Source organism: Eubalaena glacialis, chromosome 1, assembly GCF_028564815.1.
Source record: "Eubalaena glacialis isolate mEubGla1 chromosome 1, mEubGla1.1.hap2.+ XY, whole genome shotgun sequence".
NCBI classification, from domain to species: domain Eukaryota; kingdom Metazoa; phylum Chordata; class Mammalia; order Artiodactyla; family Balaenidae; genus Eubalaena; species Eubalaena glacialis.
In genome coordinates this window covers 222,000,165-222,017,105 of record NC_083716.1, presented here as the reverse complement: position 1 = coordinate 222,017,105, position 16,941 = coordinate 222,000,165, and the positions used below count along the sequence as shown (strand labels likewise).

At 51.2% G+C, this 16,941-nt stretch overlaps 2 protein-coding genes across 5 annotated transcripts; one reads left to right on the top strand and one right to left on the bottom strand.

The window, feature by feature from the left end:
• The first annotated feature begins 188 nt into the window (after positions 1-188).
• Positions 189-7,473, top strand: ABCB6 (ATP binding cassette subfamily B member 6 (Langereis blood group)). The gene is made up of 19 exons (XM_061205148.1): positions 189-1,048; positions 1,372-1,509; positions 1,769-1,955; positions 2,151-2,252; positions 2,420-2,603; positions 3,216-3,337; positions 3,862-3,971; positions 4,154-4,219; positions 4,392-4,517; positions 4,674-4,750; positions 4,839-4,902; positions 5,014-5,099; positions 5,312-5,369; positions 5,585-5,689; positions 6,115-6,289; positions 6,433-6,545; positions 6,787-6,881; positions 6,953-7,021; positions 7,211-7,473. The coding sequence occupies exons 1-19, from the start codon at positions 500-502 to the stop codon at positions 7,317-7,319; spliced, it is 2,535 nt and encodes an 844-aa protein (XP_061061131.1). The 5' UTR covers positions 189-499; the 3' UTR covers positions 7,320-7,473.
• Positions 7,474-7,593: 120 nt separating this feature from the next.
• Positions 7,594-10,536, bottom strand: ZFAND2B (zinc finger AN1-type containing 2B). Of its 4 annotated transcripts, none has more exons than XM_061205110.1 (10): positions 10,458-10,536; positions 10,260-10,332; positions 9,895-9,989; positions 9,536-9,667; positions 9,256-9,407; positions 8,908-9,003; positions 8,772-8,832; positions 8,619-8,686; positions 8,213-8,285; positions 7,594-7,992 (listed from the first exon to the last, which is right to left on the bottom strand). In XM_061205110.1, exons 2-10 carry the CDS (start codon positions 10,312-10,314, stop codon positions 7,948-7,950), a joined length of 777 nt encoding a protein of 258 aa, XP_061061093.1. In that variant the 5' UTR covers positions 10,315-10,332; positions 10,458-10,536; the 3' UTR covers positions 7,594-7,947. The 4 variants fall into 4 exon arrangements, with proteins under 4 accessions (XP_061061093.1, XP_061061103.1, XP_061061119.1 ...); XM_061205120.1 differs by having other exon boundaries at positions 7,594-7,888; XM_061205136.1 differs by having other exon boundaries at positions 9,536-9,614.
• Between the last annotated feature and the right edge of the window lie 6,405 nt (positions 10,537-16,941).

The window sequence follows — 16,941 nt, the reverse complement described above, 5'->3', positions numbered from 1 at the left end:
GAGGTCAAGGACTCCGGCAGGACGTGCGGTCAGATTTCCCGCCCTGAGCACGTGACCATGCCGACTCGCCTGGTCTATTTTGCCTTCCCCAGCGTGCACCATTCCCCCGCCCCTTCGGAGACACTCGGCCAATGGGGCCCTGGGTAGGGGCTGGGAGCGGCCCTGGTGGGCGGGGCTGCTGCGGAAGAGAGCGGCTGGAGGCAGAGGCTGAACATTCCTGTGGGCCCAGACTTGGCCGGAGGGTCCCCGGCCGCGAGCTAGGGGCTGACGCCGGAGACGGCGTACGTGCCCGGCGTGAGTGCGTGGCGGCAGCGCGTGCGCGAAGCGAGTGGGTGGTGTGGCCAGGTCCACGTTCGTCCCTGCCCCGCGACCCCCGCGGCTTAGCGCCCCGAGGCTCCATGACCCGAGATACCCGGGATTCCGCGCCCCGCCCCGAGCGGCCGGTCCAGTTCTCCCGTTCCTCAGTCCCCTCAGCCTCGGCCGGCGGCCACGCTTTGCCATGGTGACTGTGGGCAACTACTGTGAGGCCGAAGGACCCGCGGGTCCGGTCTGGGCGAAGGGTGGCCTCAGCCCCTGCTTCTTCTTCACGCTTGTACCCTCGACGCTGATGGGCCTGGGGGCTCTGGCCTTGGTGCCGGTTCTTCCCTGCAAACGTCCGGAGCGGCCAGGTGGCGCTGACGCGGTGTCTTGGGCGGCCGGCCCTCGCGTAGCTCCCTACGTGCTGCAGTTGCTTCTGGCCACACTTCAGGTGGCGCTGCCCCTAGCCGGCCTGGTTGGCCGGGTGGGCACTGCCCAGGGTGCCCCACTGCCAGGCTACCTATTGCTGGCTTCTGTATTGGGGACTGTGGCCAGTGCCTGTGGCCTGGGGCTGCTTGTGGTGGAACGGAGCCAGGCACGGCAGAAGCTAGCAATGGGCGTCTGGATCAAGTTCACGCACAGCCCGGGTCTCCTGCTCCTCTGGACTGTGGCTTTTGCAGCCGAGAACTTGGCCCTCGTGTCATGGAACAGCCCACAGTGGTGGTGGGCAAGGGCGAACTTGAGCCAGCAGGTGAGTGACCTCGTGGGGGGAGGGGAAGCGTGGGTAACGGGCGCTGGGAAGAAAGATGGCATGTCTGGTCACACTGGCTCCATGCTTTCGAATGCCTCTAAGAAAGGGAAGAAAGGAGGGGCCAGCGCTGCTGGGAGCTGATAGCCAGCTGGTGGGGAGTGGCTGTGCTGAGTCACTGTGGATTTTTTTTAAAGCCTATTAAATGCTGGGCCCCTGAGGAGGACCTGGGTGTGTGCCCTACCCCAGTCCCCAGATGTGTTATAAGTAGTAACAATGGGATTCTGGCCTTCGTTGATAGTCTCCCCACATATGTTTAATTCTAGGTTCAGTTTAGCCTGTGGGTGCTGCGGTATGTGGTCTCTGGAGGGCTTTTTGTCCTGGGGCTCTGGGCCCCTGGACTTCGTCCCCAGTCTTACACCTTGCGGGTCAATGAAGAGGATCAAGATGTAGACAGGAGCCAGGTACACCTCAGTTTCTGAAACTTCGGATCTATTTTAATTCCATTCTCTGTCATCATTTCTTCCCACCATAAAAACCCATTTCTTTCCTAATTCTCAGTTTGTGCCCTGTTAGCTTTTCTGACCCCATCAGGGATTGCTTGTTGGTCTGTTACCGTTACCGGGGAGCTGTAATCCCATACATTTTCCCTAGGGGGTTTCTGGCTAGTGCACTTCATTTTGATTTCTGAGCTTCCCTCCCCTATGCGTTTCACCATCCTAGGTTCAGTCAACAGAGGGGCCACCACGGTCTACCTGGCAAGACCTTGGCAGGAAACTCCGCCTACTGAGTGGCTACCTGTGGCCTCGGGGGAGTCCAGCTCTGCAGTTTGTTGTGCTCATCTGCCTGGGGCTCATGGGGCTGGACCGGGGACTGAACGTGTTGGTCCCCATCTTCTATAGGGACATAGGTGAGGGGGAGAAGGGTTGTCAGCTCAGCACTCTGGTCTTTCATTGGCCTGGTTGGTGCAGGGGACTAGCCTAGGGAAATGGGACAGAGTTGGGAGCTGGGTGGTCAGAAAGAGGCTGTGGCTGATTCCTGGGGCAGTTTCTCCTGAAGAGGGTTCTAGGGTCCATAAGTGGGCTCGGACTCATTTTCTCCATAGTGAACTTGCTGACCCAGAAGGCACCTTGGAGCTCCTTGGTCTGGACTGTCATCATCTATGTCTTCCTCAAGTTCCTCCAGGGGGGTGGCACCGGCAGTACAGGTATGAGGGACTCTGCTCTCACCTTGGTTGGTATTGGCCCCTCTCCCTTCTCCCACAGGCGTCCCTCCCCCAGGCCCCTTGGTGCTCTCAGACCTTTCACATCTTGCTGCTGGGATGACGTCATTAGGCTTCTCAGCCCTACCAAGGCCTCCCCTGGCTTCTCCCAGGCTTCGTGAGCAACCTGCGCACGTTCCTATGGATCCGGGTGCAGCAGTTCACCTCGCGGCAGGTGGAGCTGCGCCTCTTCTCCCACCTGCACGAGCTCTCGCTGCACTGGCACCTGGGGCGCCGCACGGGGGAGGTGCTGCGGATCGTGGACCGGGGCACATCCAGTGTCACGGGGCTGCTCAGGTGCCAAGCCAATGGAGAGGAAGTGTGGGAGGGTGGGTCTGGAGAAGCAGGGGTGGCGGGGCTGTCAGGAGAACCGACCCAGCTTGAGGAGCTGCTCCTCTGTCCTCTTTTTTCTTTTTTAATTGTAAAATTAATGTACATGTGCTCTCGTAATAATTCAAATAAAGAAGACACAGAGAAAATCTCTTTTGAATTCCGCTCACTTCTCCAGAGGTTCTCACTCCGTTCAGTATGTTGAGTTCTGCTTTTTTTTCCGTTTTTTTACATATATACACGCAGACTCACAGAACTAATGTGGTATCGTGGAGGTTTTTCCTAAAATGAATGGTGTCATGACGTAGATGTCCTTCTCCGAATGGCCTTATTATCAAACTGTTAGGGAGATGTATTCTAACCCACACATGAAGATCTTCCTCATTCATTATAATTGATTCAGAGCATTCTATAATTTGGGCATTCTATGGCTTATTTCGCCATCTCCCTCTTAAGGGGCAATTAGGCTGATTCCAGTCTGTTGCTGTTGAAAACAAAACACTACGCTGAAACCCCCTAGGGAGAGTTGCTGGCTCCGAGCCCTTAAACCTTTCTTCGTTGCTTGACTTTACCTCCTAGCTACCTGGTGTTCAACATTATCCCCACGCTGGCCGACATCATCATTGGCATCATCTACTTCAGCATGTTCTTCAATGCCTGGTTTGGCCTCATTGTGTTCCTGTGCATGAGTCTTTACCTCGGTGAGTGCTGCTTGGTGAAACCACCTCCCTGAACTATCCACGGACTCCCTTGGCCATGAGCCCTGCCCCCCCCTCAGGTGACCCAGCTTTGGGAGGCTGTAGATCAGTGGACCCGCATAGCCTCCTGCTGCTCCCCAATGTGATGGGTGAGCCTCCTCTGCTGAGGGAACCTCAGCTCACCCTGGGTGGAGGGAGGGCTGGGGAAGGGCATCCTGGTCACATTAGATGCCCGCTTTGGATGCGAGTCAAGGACGAACCTCATTTTTGTAATGGGATGCAGCTTGCGTTCATTTGTTCACCACAACCGTTTTCACACAGGCTTTATGCAGCCTGCAATGAGGTCTTGGACACAGCCCCTTCCCTCAGGGAGCTTAAGACTCCCTCCCCTTTGGAATCTGGGTCCCTGGGCTGTAGCACAGGGTTAGTGCGCATGTGACCGGCAGCAGACATGCACATGGTCTCCGCTGCTGGGAGTGATGTCTTGCTCTCTTCTTCTCCCTCTTCCTCCTCCTGTCACTCTCTAGCCCTGACCATTGTGGTCACTGAGTGGAGAACGAAGTTTCGACGTGCTATGAACACACAGGAGAATGCTACCCGGGCACGGGCTGTGGACTCTTTGCTAAACTTTGAGACGGTAACAGAGGCCTTGGTGGCAGTGTTGTGAGGCTCGGAGATGTGGAAGAGTGTGCCTGGGACCATCGGGGCTGATAAGCAGCTGGGGGGTGCGAGGTGTGCTGTTTACAATTAGGGAGGAGGGATGGGGAATTGAGCTGAAAGCTGTGGCCGTGTGGAACAGCGGTGGTTTGAATTCATCAGGTGAAGTATTACAATGCGGAGAGTTATGAAGTGGAACGCTATCGTGAGGCCATCATCAAATATCAGGTGAGGATGCTACTTTGAGGCCTACTGAGAGCAACAGCCTGGCCTTGTGGAATTGCCAGGACAGAGAGGAGTAAAATTTGGGCTGTGAGGTTGAAGGTGCCCAGGGCCAGGTTGGGATTTGGTGACTGTTAGCATGTATGTGATATTCCTTCCTCTCATGTCATGGCCCCAGGGTTTGGAGTGGAAGTCAAGTGCTTCACTGGTTTTACTAAATCAGACCCAGAACCTGGTGATTGGACTTGGGCTCCTCTCTGGCTCCCTGCTTTGTGCATATTTTGTCAGTGAGCAGAAGCTACAGGTGAGGGAATTGTGCTGGGCCTGGGGATGAGGGGACCGGGGTCTTTGTTTAGGCCACCAGGTTCCTGGGTGGGAAGCAGGCAGGGTGATAGCCAGTGGGCAGGGTGAGAGCCCGCAGGCCTCCTCTGCCTCTGTTCTCTTCCCTTGATGTCCACAGGTTGGGGACTTTGTGCTGTTTGGCACTTACATCATCCAGCTGTACATGCCCCTCAACTGGTTTGGCACCTACTACAGGTAACCTGACCCTGGCCCTCATCTGTTCAGGGTGCACTGTTATTTCTCCAGCTCCTCAGAGGAGCTCCAGCCAGCATTCTTCTTGCAGGATGATCCAGACCAACTTCATTGACATGGAGAACATGTTTGACCTGCTAAAAGAGGAGACAGAAGTGAGTGAGGAGACAGGAGCCGGGTTTGTAGGGAGCGGGAGCCTGCGTGGTGTTTTTCGTGTCTGGAGAATACCAGGCCTGTAATGGCACACATTGGTGGCACTCTCCCAGGTGAAGGACCTTCCTGGAGCAGGGCCCCTTCACTTTCAGAGGGGCCAGATTGAGTTTGAGAACGTGCACTTCAGCTACACCGATGGGTGAGCCCCTCCCCTTTCACTGTCCCCCAGCCCCCTTTTCCGGTGTCCACTTACACACTGCCTTCCTGCCCCTCCTCCCTGCTTCTCAGCCCACCACTACCTGGGAAGAGAGCCTGACCAAGAGAGGGGCAGGGCCCAGTAGTGGCTCTAGTGTTGGAAGGGGCCCCTGGCAGTGCAGCAGGCCTGCTGAGCATGCCCATCCTTCTTTGCAGGCGGGAGACCCTGCAGGATGTGTCCTTCACCGTGATGCCTGGACAGACACTGGCCCTGGTGAGAGGAGACCCAGCCAGTTGGCCCAGACTCCTTGAGCTTCCCGTATTCTAGTGCCCATGGTAGCTTGGGACCAAGGCTGTGGAGTTAGCACTGTCATGCCAGGTTACTGGAGTGAATGTAGCAGCCTCCATGGACATTAGTGGCCTCTTGGAGAGAAAGATTTAAAAGCCGATGGGCCTTAGAATGTTTTCCCTTTGTTTCTCATGCAACAGGTGGGCCCATCAGGAGCAGGGAAGAGCACAATTTTGCGCCTGCTGTTTCGCTTCTATGACATCAGCTCTGGCTGCATCCGAATAGATGGGCAGAACATTTCACAGGTAAGGATGCTTGGGAGAAGACTGTAATTTAGGGGCCTGTGTGTGAAAGAATGGCAGGTGCTGGGCATCCAGGGAGTGGAGGAGGAGCTGTCACCCCTGCAGAAAGTTGGGCCGGGACACCTCAGCCTTTCTAGCAGTAGACGACCTACGTAAGGAAAGTAGTCATGAGAATGAGTGGTATGGTGCTGTATGAGGCACAAAGATCTGCAGCAACCCAGGGAAGCAGGGAGAGAAAGTGTATTTTCTCTTTATCGATGGGAAAACAGACTCAGGTTAAGTGATTTGCCCGCACAGCTAGGGTTTGGGGAGGTGGAGGCAGGATTCTCACGCAGGGCCTCTCATCCCATGTGCTTCCCACCATCCCATCCTACCTTCCAGGCCTGGGTGGGTCTCACAGACCAGAGCATATGGTCTTTTGGCCCCAGGTGACCCAGGTCTCTCTCCGGTCTCACATTGGAGTCGTGCCCCAGGACACTGTCCTCTTCAATGACACCATTGCCAACAATATCCGCTACGGCCGCATCACAGCTGGGAACGATGAGGTGAAGGCTGCGGCTCAGGCTGCAGGCATCCATGACCCCATTATGGCTTTCCCTGAAGGTGAGCCTCCCCTGCAGAGTCCCCGTCCTGCCCAGTTCAGTCCCGTTACTCCCTCTGACCTCGGTTCCACCTCTTCCTTGCCCATCTGGTCACAGAAAACAAGTTTATTACTGTGACTTGAGGGAGGTGGGCAATTTCCACAGGGTATGATACGCAGGTGGGTGAGCGGGGACTGAAGCTGAGCGGTGGGGAGAAGCAGCGTGTCGCCATCGCTCGCACCATTCTCAAGGCTCCAGACATCGTTCTGCTGGACGAGGTGAGGGCCCTGAGTGCCTTCTCCCCTCCTTCCTCCCCAACCCGTGCCCCAGCCATTCCTGCTGGGCACCGTCTCCATCTAGGAGAGCCAGCACAAATCCATGTTTCACAGAAACACCTTGCAGTTTTCAAGCGCAAAACAAGGTTCTTTTTGATTCCTGAGGCTTTGGCCAGCAGCTTGCATCCTCCTCCCACTGGGGATTTGGGTGGCAGGGGCAGTTTTACCCAGTCCCTCTCTGTAGGCAACATCCGCGCTGGATACACCTAATGAGAGGGCCATCCAGGCTTCTCTGGCCAAAGTCTGCGCCAACCGCACCACCATCGTGGTGGCACACAGGTACGGGACGGGCAGCAGGCAGCGGGGCCCACACTGGTGGTGTGGTAGGTGACTGATCTCTGACCTCTCAGGCTCTCCACTGTGGTTAGTGCTGACCAGATCCTCGTCATCAAGGATGGCTGCATTGTGGAGAGAGGAAGGTAAGGGACACAGCAGGATGAATAGGGAAGGGCCTCTGAATTGAGGGCCCCAGGAAAAGGTTGTGGAATCCCAGGGCTTTCTGGAAGGATCTCCCTCACCAGTTCCTTGTCATCTCATAGACTAGTGGCAAGGACTCTTGGGGTAAAACTGATAGTTGGCTGGGACTTATGTTTTTCTCCTTGCCCCAGGCACGAGGCTCTGTTGTCCCGAGGCGGGGTGTATGCTGACATGTGGCAGCTGCAGCAGCAGGGACAAGAAGTCTCTGAAGACACCAAGCCCCAGACTAAGGCATGGTGACAAAAGTATCCTTCCCTCCCAAAGGATAACTGAGGGAAATAACACTGTATCCCTCTTCCCTGCCATATTTCATCCTGGTCTTGGTGCTAGCTATAGTGAAGGAAAGGGGCCTTTCAAAAAAGCACTTTTGGGCGAAATAAAAGTGTGGACTGTGCTGGGATCACTGTGACTTTCTGGTGTGGGGGACTGCAGTGGGCCTCCACCCTTAGATCAGGTGAGCATTCTTGACAGGACTCTTCTGTTTTTGGTTGGAGAGGAGAAAGAAACACACCACTTTGGTGTCTTACTGACTGCCAAGATTCTTTATTCTTTCTAGCCCCCCCTCCCAGCCCCCTACACGTGGGGGGAGCCCCAGTATACGGGGGATGTCAAGATGCAGGGGGCCATGTGGGGTCTGGCCAGGGAACAGTTCAGAGCTGTTCTCTCCCATGCAGCTGGAGAGGCCAGCAGAGCCATCTGTAGGCTCAGCTCCACAAGCTGTTTCTCCTGATGCTCCCTGAAGGCAGCCTCCACGTCACTCCTCCTCATCTTCACTCCAGGCTGCTCTGGGCCTCCTCCCCCTGTGGACCCTAGAGATGCGAGGGCCACAGTCCTCCTCAGCTGAGCCTCCCTCCCCAAGCCCAAGGCCCTAGCACAGGTTGCAGTTGGACGGCTTCAAGCTGCGGCTCTGAGCCTGGAGCAAGGGGAGGGGAAGGAGAGGAAGACAGGGTTCGACATCAAGGAAATGAGGGGGACAGTCCTCACTGCAGAGCTCAGCATGGGCTGGAGTCACATTGAAAACACAAGGATAACCACCATTCCAAAACTCTACTACTTGGAAGAGCACCCCCCAACCCCCCGTAAACTCCTTACTTCCTCCCAGCGCAGGGCCTGTCTCTACCCCGTCCTCATACCTGCCGCTGTCGGTATTCTGCCTCGCTGGCTGATAGTGCTTGTGCTAAAGCTAAGTCTTCTTCCTCCTGAGAACTGGGAGGGAGGAACAGCTTAAGCTGGATGACAGTATCTAAAATGTGAGCATCTCATCTGTTAGGCATCACTGTGCTGAGCACTTCTGAGTATTATCTCAATTTTCATAGGTAGGGTTCTATAAGGTATTAGTACTGTCCCCATTTTATAGAGAGCATTAAGACTCTAATGGGTTAAAGAACTTATCAAAGGTCATATACTGTAGTTCAAAAGCTTAATTTTGAGCCCAAGTTCCTAACAGTTATCCTGCATTGGATGAGAGTGGTCCCACCTACCTCCCTCCAAACTGAGCCCTTGCCCACGTCCCACCCTCTTTCACCAGAGAGAAGGTACCTTGGGACCTGGGGTTTGGCCTCTGCCAGGGACAGTTCCAGGGCTCGTTGCAGAGCCTCATCCTCACTCTGCAAAAGGAAAAATAAGACCAGCTGCCTTGGACTTTACTCTCTGTGGGTTTGCTTCTGTCCATCTGACCTCTGCCCAACTCACCAAGCCATTTTGCAAAGCAATCACTGGAGAGGCTGTCCGGGATGGAGACTGAGTTGTGGCTCTATGGCAGACATTCAAGAGGCTGAGGTCAGAGATGTGAAGGGAAAAAAGGAAGAGGAGAAACAGGCAGGCCTACCTGCTGGCAGAGGTAGATGAAGGCAAGGTCTGGTTTGGGCTGGGGATGGTCTTTGTAGAAGAAGCTAGGCTTTGTGCTCTGGAGATGGCAGCCAGTCTGTAGGGAAGAGACACTCTTGGCATGCCTCCAGGCACAGTCAGCTTGCATGTTCCTCCCTGGCCTGACCAAGGAAGTCTGGAGGGGAACTCCTCCACAAGGTCTGGAAAACATGCACTTCAAAAGGAAATAAAAAGACTCCCTAGCCAAAGGGGACAGGTTGACGCTTCCCAACTATAATGACAGAGGTTGAGTCAGTTTCAAAAGGATGGGATGGTCCCAAAGCCAAGTAGAGGACTTGGTTGCAATTACCCTGCCCTACTTGTGGGGTGCCCCTCCCCAGAGCAATCATGGTCCAGTGGGTGACGGTGCTTGATGCAGAAGTTTCGGCCACAGTGGTCGCAGGTCAGTTTCATCATTTCCCGCTGCCGGCAGCCAGAGCGTTCACACTTATTGGTGAAGATCTGAGGTGGAGTAGGGAGGATTGTCTCTGCTGAGACTCTGATCCCCCTTCAACCCCATCCTAACAGTTGTACAGACTTCCAGGCATCTGTAGTCCCAGGTGACCATGGTTAACCCCTCCAACGCTTACCTTACGTTTTTGCTGAGCTGGATCAGAGCGGCAGTCTCCGTCAATGTGTTCCCCAACAGCACGGTCAGGGGGCTCCCCTCTGGCCACAGGGACAGGCACATTACAGAGTGGGCATACAGGTACCTGGATATCCTACAGCCAGGGAGCAGGGGTCGGTCTGTGGCCTACTCCCAAACCAGTCAAATCTCTGGTCCTGAAAGAACCTGGACATGCCCCCCATAAACGCAAAAGGAAACAATGTTCCCAGCATTGAGCCTCAGAAAGACAGTAAAAGAGAGGAAATGGGAAGCAGAGGGGTTCCAGAGATTCTGCATGCCATCCTCCATCCGCCCCCTTTCACCCTCAGACCGCCCCCTCACCTTTTCGTAAGCAGATCCACAGTGATGCTGGGCGTAGGCCACGTGGTCTGCGCAAAAGATGCCCGAGCAGGCGTCGCACTTGAGCGGCAGAAAATCTGCAGGAAGTGGGTTGGACTGCAGGTCCAGGGGGACCTCGACCTCGTTCCCGCTCACTCAGCCTTCCACTCAAGGAAACGAAAACGCCGCCGTACTCGCAGTGAACTGCACCCCTGACCTAGTCCACTATCTCCTAAGCCACGCCCCCCTTGGGCACTTCCAGCCCGGGAGCCCACCCTTCCCGCCACTTGCAGTTCCAAGCCCGTCTCCGCCCGGCCCCGCCTCCCGCCTGCTCCGCCCCTCACCCCCTCACCCCCTCACCCCCTCACCCAAGCGCTGACAGCTCGGCTCCGAACAGTGAGCCCCAAGGTCCGGAAACTCCATCGCCGGACCGGACGGGGCCTGGTGGGAGAGGAAGCGATGCTGAGCTCCTCTAGGGTTCCCGCTCCGGGTCCAAACCGCGACCCCGCACTCTCGGGGGACTCGCTGTCCCGCCCCTTCCTCCCCCCCTGCCCAGCCCGGCTTACCGGAGCGTCAGCGCCTCCCGGCCCGCAGCTCCCACTCCTCCCCTGGCGCGCGCGGGCGCGCTGACGTCGTCGCGCAGGGCGGGCACGTCCCGCGCAGTCCCCGGGGGGCGTGGGAGCGTCCCGGAAGAGCCGAGCCCCGCCCCTCCTGTTGCGTTAGGCTGGGAGCTGGATGGTTTCCCTTGGGCGCGGGCCTGCCTCCACGAAGGGCGAAAGGGCCGGCGAAGGCAAGGACAGATGACATCTTGGAGGGCTGGGGTGGTTTGGGGTCTTTCACAATTGGGTCCTTCGTCCGCTTCTCACTCTACACTCTCCCACTAGCCGTTTCGTTCGCAGCCACTGCTGTACTTACTCTCCACGAGCTGACAATGTTAGGCCCCAGCACCCAGCTCAGTGCCTGTGGTTTTCAGACTTAAGTGTGAATCCACATCACCTACAGAGCTGCTTTAAAATGCAGATTCCTGAGCCCCCAGGGCTTCTGATTTAGTAGGAAGTGTAGGAGAGAATTCTGACAGATTATCCATGTACTACACTTTGAAAAACACATGCCTAGAATATGCTGAATGCTTATTAAATATTTCTTGAATGAAGCTAGAGAGTCACTGAATTGATGTCCTGCTTTACCTTAGGGAGCCCCAGGTTGAGACCTTCCGTTTCAGCACATTTTGTTTCTCACATGCCTCTCTGGCCTCTCATGCGTGGGCTTGGTTGCACTCTTATTTTCCCAAAAGTTTGGGCATGGGGACAAGTAAACAGGTGAAATAAACTTAGAGTTGAACAGTGTTCTCCAAAATGGAGATAGAATCAGGCTACGGCTGGAAAGGAGGAGCTAGCCTTCTTCTCTTCTCCCTCTCCCTCTCCAACTTTTGGCTCTGTTTCCCTCTGTGTCTGCTTCTTACATCCTTACAGCTCTAAGGCTAGTGAAAATTAAAACTATTTTTTCCTGGTTCCTCAAGCAGAAGGCCTAATTTCAGCTCTGACTGGGCCTGATTGCCTTGACTTGGATTACCTGCTAAGTCCTGACCTGTGGCGCAGGGGCCAGGGTATGTGTTGTTCTGATGGGCCAGGCCTGAGTCTCATGTTTGGGGGAAGTGAGTCAGCTTCACCTAGAGTGAAAATCACCAAGCTGGCTTGGACAGTCCTTCCAGAAAACCCAAGAGAGTCCATTCAATTCCTTCCTTCCTTCAACAATATACTGAGTGTCCTCCCACGTGCCTGTCACGGGATGATACATGCGTAGATTAGGATCTACTAGGCAATACGGCAGTGCATTTCAGGTACACCCATTCTGGAGTTGACAAGTGTTATTCAAGCCAAAACCTGAAGAGTGAGTAGATGTTGGCTAGGTGAAGGCCAAGGGAGAAAGGAGTGGGGTGGAAGGAGATGGTATTCCAGAGGAAACAGCAAGGACAAAAACCTGGAGATAAGAGGGAACAAGATCCTTTAGATGAGCTTTTTAAAAGCTTATAGCATCGGGATCTTAGAGTGTAAGAGACAGCTTAGCAGAAGATAAAGCTGGCGAGTTAGCTGGGGTCAAATCTCAGGTCATGGAGGCCACATTAGTGTTGAGAATTTTAACATGAACATAATAGGAAACTGTAGATAGCTTTAAGCAGAAGAGTAACATGATCCAATTTGTATTTTGGGAAAGTCACTCTGGCTTCACAGTGGGGAACAGATTGGAAGAAGGGAGACTAGGTAGAAGGCTGTTGCTATAATAGAGACAAGAGATGATGGCGTGAACTAGGGATGATGCTTAGAATTAATGAAAGCTCAGTATAGAGGTTAGATATGAGATAGATATTTTAAAATAAGTAACTTTCCAATATATCACTGAAAGAATAAAATGGTAAAAAAAAAAAAAAAGAAAAGAAAAGAAAGAAATTCTGTTCCCAGAGCAACCATAAAGTACACAGAACAAATTTTTTTTTTTTTTTGCACATGCCATGCGGCTTGTGGGATCTTAGTTCCCCAACCAGGGATTGAACCCAGGCCCTCAGTAGTGAGAGCACTGAGTCCTAACCACTGGACCACCAGGAAATTTCCTCAGAGAAAAAATTGTGACTTTATCTGTGGGAAACACCTCGACCTACCTCTATGCAAAAGTTCAGCCCAACATTCAGTGAGTGTATGGGACACCTTTGGCCAATCTTGCAGGGAAATTTTGTCAGCTCCTTCCCTCCACCCATCCTCACACCCTGGGGTAGGCCCTGGGCAGCCATGTTTCTGCAAAAGATGATTGGTCTGGGAGTGGTCATCTGACCCACACTGGGTATCTAAGTTTGTGTTTCCCAAAAGCATAACCTGAGACAAGGATTTGGGTGCAGATAATTCATGTAGGAGGTAATCCTAGCCAGAGTAAGAGAGCAGGAAGGAGGGAGACAGGGAAGGAAGGAAAACTAATAAAGTGTGTTATTGAACTGGTTACTACTGTGGTTCCCAATTCCACTGGGAGCCCTAGGAGGAAGCATGTAAAATACACCTCAGAATCATCCTTCTAAAGGACAGGAGGCTGGGCTGACTCCTGTCTTCTGTAAGTTGGGGGTTTCTCCTGGGAGTGATAAGTCCCCCATGTCCACCTTGCACAGCCAACCCGTACCTGTGTGCAAGCTGATTGAGCTACGAGGGGCTTTGGGAAAAGCCCTGACGCAGAAATACTGAAGCTGGCTCAGCTTGGAGGTGGGAAGGCATCTGGGCTCATAGGAGCTGTCCACAGCGACAGCTGAAGTCCAAGATGTGCCATGCAGACGAGGCACAGGGCACCAGGAGCATCTGCTATATTTGGCCAATCAGATTCTTTCCTGGGAATTTGGAATCGAGGCCAAAAAAATCAGTGTTCATAAGACCATTGGATCTGTAACATACAAGCTATGGGCTTGCCATCTGCCATACTACCATACTGTCATACTGACTGAGGGACAGGAAGAGATTGTTATCTGCAATACTATGACTGATGGGACCCAGCCCCATAAAAAGAGATTGATTTTGTAGCTTACACACATGGGTTTAAATCATATCATTACCTCTTTTGCCTCTTCCCAAAGTCTACACCCCCCAACAAAACTGTGGCTTACTGCCTTTATTTCATTAGTTTCACTTTGTCCCTTTTAAGATAGTTATAAGTTATCCCATTAGATTCAGGATATTTCCCAAGGCTTTGTCAGACTCTCTTATCACACCCGGAAGTCAGGCTATTGACATGCAGGAGACTCTTGATCCGGGTATGCACCTAAGCGTCCTCTGCCATAGGGATTCAGCTTTTGGCCTAGGCCCTTCAGAAAGGACAGTTGTTGAAGAGCTTGCTATTTGTGAGTTCCAAGACTCCATATCTGTGGAATCCAGCATCAGTTCTGTCAGATTTAAACATATGAAATTGCTAATAGTTGACTTTTTTTTTTTAATTTACAAAAACAGCAATTTCATATGGTTTAATCTAAGCAGCACAGGTCACAGGCAAGAACTGTTTTCCCTCTGACCTTCAATCTAATCCTCACCCTGCTGGGTTTTGGAGCCCAGATATGAAGACAAACAGGCACTGTCTGGGAGTATGGTTTAAAGTCCACACACCTTAAAATCAGATGTGTCAAATGTCTATGTACCTTAGCACTTCAAACTTGCACCATTTTCTACTAACAATGTATAAGGAGAGGGTATTGGGTAGGATATAGGTTAAGCTGCCATAACAGTGACTCAGAAACAGTGGCATAAACAAGAAAGAAGTTTAATTTCTTGCTTATGTAATTATCCAGGGCTGGCTGGTATGATAGCACCTGTCGGGGACTTGGACACCTCCTATTTTGTTGCTTCACCATCATTAAGGTGTTGCCTTTGTCTACGTGGTACCAAATGAGTCCTTGTTCTAGGCAGCAGAATGAGGGAGAAGAAAAAGAAGGCATCCCCTCCACCCTCCACCCACCCCACCCCCGCCATTCAGTGAATTTGCATACATCACTTCTGTGAACATTGTATAGACCAGCTATAATTGTATAAATCATTAACTTAGTCACATGATCATACCCAACTCCAGGGAAGCTGGGAAATGTAGTCTTTAGCTGGGTGGCTCTGTGTCCAGATAAAATTTCAATTATTATGTCAGTGAAGGAGAACAGATATTTGGGGGACAACTAGTGTCACAAAAGGAAATAAAGGATGACTTTTATGGTATTTGGGCCGTCCTGAGCTTGAAGTAATGAAGCAGGTGGTGGGTCACTTAAAGGCACACAGCAGCCAGAATGGTGTACGGCATGTCTCTTAGCTCAGGGGGTTGGAGGATGAGAACAACAGGACCAAGCACCACCTGGTCAGTCTTCGATTGTAGCCCACTCTACCCAATAGCCATTCCCCAGCTCCCTCCTTGAGGACAAAACTCTGATTTTAATCATCTTTTTCCAAGTAGTTTTTTTTGCATAGGTCCCTTTGCAGCTCCTAGGATGAGTCTTAAATGGTCTAAGTCAATGTTTTTCAAACTTTTTAACCATTACTCACAATAGGAAATACATTTCATAACCCAACACACACACACGCAAACACACACATACATGCCTGATACTTGACCTTATTTTTTTTTAAATTAATTTATCTATTATTTATCTTTGGCTGCGTTGGGTCTTTGTTGCTGGGCTCAGGCTTTCTTTAGTTGTGGCGAGCGGGGGCTACCCTTCCTTGCGGTGCGCGGGCTTCTCATTGCGGTGGCTTCTCTTGTTGCGGAGCACGGGCTCTAGGCGCAAGGGCTTCAGTAGTTGTGGCTCGCGGGCTCTAGAGCACAGGCTCAGTAGTTGTGGCGCACGGGCTTAGTTGCTCCGCGGCATGTGGGATCTTCATGGACCAGGGCTCGAACCTGTGTACCCTGCATTGGCAGGCGGATTCTTAACCTCTGCGCCACCAGGGAATTGACCTTATTATTTTTGATACACTTTGATATTCTATTATATTTCATTTTAAAAAAATGCTGGTTGCCATACACTACATTGATTTCCATCCACCATCCCATTAAGGGGCTACAACCTTCAGTTTGGGAAAAAAACCAAATTCTCTAAGCCAACAAAACTTCCCCTTTGTTGAGGCATGTAAAACAATTTGTATCTGAAAGAAAAATTTATCCCAAAGTTTAAAGAAGACAAAAATGGGGAATTCTCTAGCGGTCCAGTAGTCAGGACTCTGGGCTTTCACTGCCGAGGGCCCAAACTAAGATCCCACAAGCCACGTGGCCAAAAATAAATAAATAAATTAGAGCTAAAAAGATAAAGACTTTTAAAAAATAAATAAGACAAAAAATGACGATCATTCTTTTTTTAATATAATGCTAGAGTTTTCCTAATAATCCAACTTGACCTTCACCTGATACTCCTGGGAATATAACTGTTGTCACAGTATATTTGATTAACAATCCACTACTGATAAAAGCACAGAGGTTACAGTTCTGTAACATTAACCTGTAGAAATTGATAAGGTGTTCTTGTATAGCCTTGAAGAAACATTAACCTAAAAGTTATTTTTTAGCCCTGTGGAATGTTAATCAGTTTAGTATCTAACCTAGTAATTTTTTTCATTCTGATATGTATACATTTTTTTCCTGAAAACACTCAGAGAACCAATTTTTTGTATCCTTTATCAGTTCCCTCATGAATGATTTATATGTGCATATAGTCTATTTGGATGAGAATTTATAATATTTCTGCTCTGGAAATTACCTGTGACATCTAGCACTCAGGCAGCTATTTTGTGACCATGAGTGGAGCCAAGCAGAGCCAACATGCTGAAGATGGCAGAGAAGAAAGATGGAAAAGGTCCAGGGTCACTGATAAATTAACCAACCCGGGGATACCACATCTGGCTTCTTGTTATGTAAGAGAGTAAATGTCCTTGTTAGCAATGTTTTCTACATTTTGCAACCCAAAGCTTCCTTTGTGATACACCTGTTGTGGCAGCTCATCTTAATAAAAGTGAACATTTGATTCACCCAGATGGAACTTTTTGCTGGTGTATCGTCAACATATGATGGTGGCTCTGGTGGTAGCAGTGGAATGATCACTGAGTTTCCCAATCAACTTTAGAGATCCTCCCCTCACAGCTCTGGAAAGACTCCTGATACGGTGATATTATATTCTGCGCATTAATATTCTGTTTACTTGTTTTTATCTTTATTTATTTTTGTTTACTTGCTTTTAATTTTAAATTACTTCCAGGGCTTTATAAATCCTTTTATTTTGTTTTAATATATAGCTGTCTGATTTTAAATATTTTTTCATGTTAAACTATAATCATTTCATTTTAAGAATTTTATTTATTCATTTTTTTCCTCTCTACATTCATGGCTTTAGAGTGGTAGGCTTCCAGTTTTTTGGAACCTTGTGTGGAACAGACTACACAAAGAGAAACACTGCCTCTTTCCCCGCTCCCACTCCACAAATGCTCAGATAACCAAAAGCTTAGAGAACCCTAAAAATAAAATCTTGGAAGTTCTCTCTTGAGCATGAGCCAGAATGTT

Bases quoted from the DNA above. Each gene is read 5' to 3' on its own strand.
- ABCB6 (XM_061205148.1), top strand. From the start codon at position 500: ATGGTGACTGTGGGCAACTACTGTGAGGCCGAAGGACCCGCGGGTCCG. The intron at 1,510-1,768 runs GTACACCTCAGT...TCACCATCCTAG, and splicing joins AAGATGTAGACAGGAGCCAG to GTTCAGTCAACAGAGGGGCC. The intron at 3,972-4,153 runs GTAACAGAGGCC...TGAATTCATCAG, and splicing joins CTTTGCTAAACTTTGAGACG to GTGAAGTATTACAATGCGGA.
- ZFAND2B (XM_061205110.1), bottom strand. From the start codon at position 10,314: ATGGAGTTTCCGGACCTTGGGGCTCACTGTTCGGAGCCGAGCTGTCAG. The intron at 9,668-9,894 runs GTGAGGGGGCGG...CCCTGGCTGTAG, and splicing joins GTGGATCTGCTTACGAAAAG to GATATCCAGGTACCTGTATG. The intron at 7,993-8,212 runs GTATGAGGACGG...CCCTTGCTCCAG, and splicing joins CAGAATACCGACAGCGGCAG to GCTCAGAGCCGCAGCTTGAA.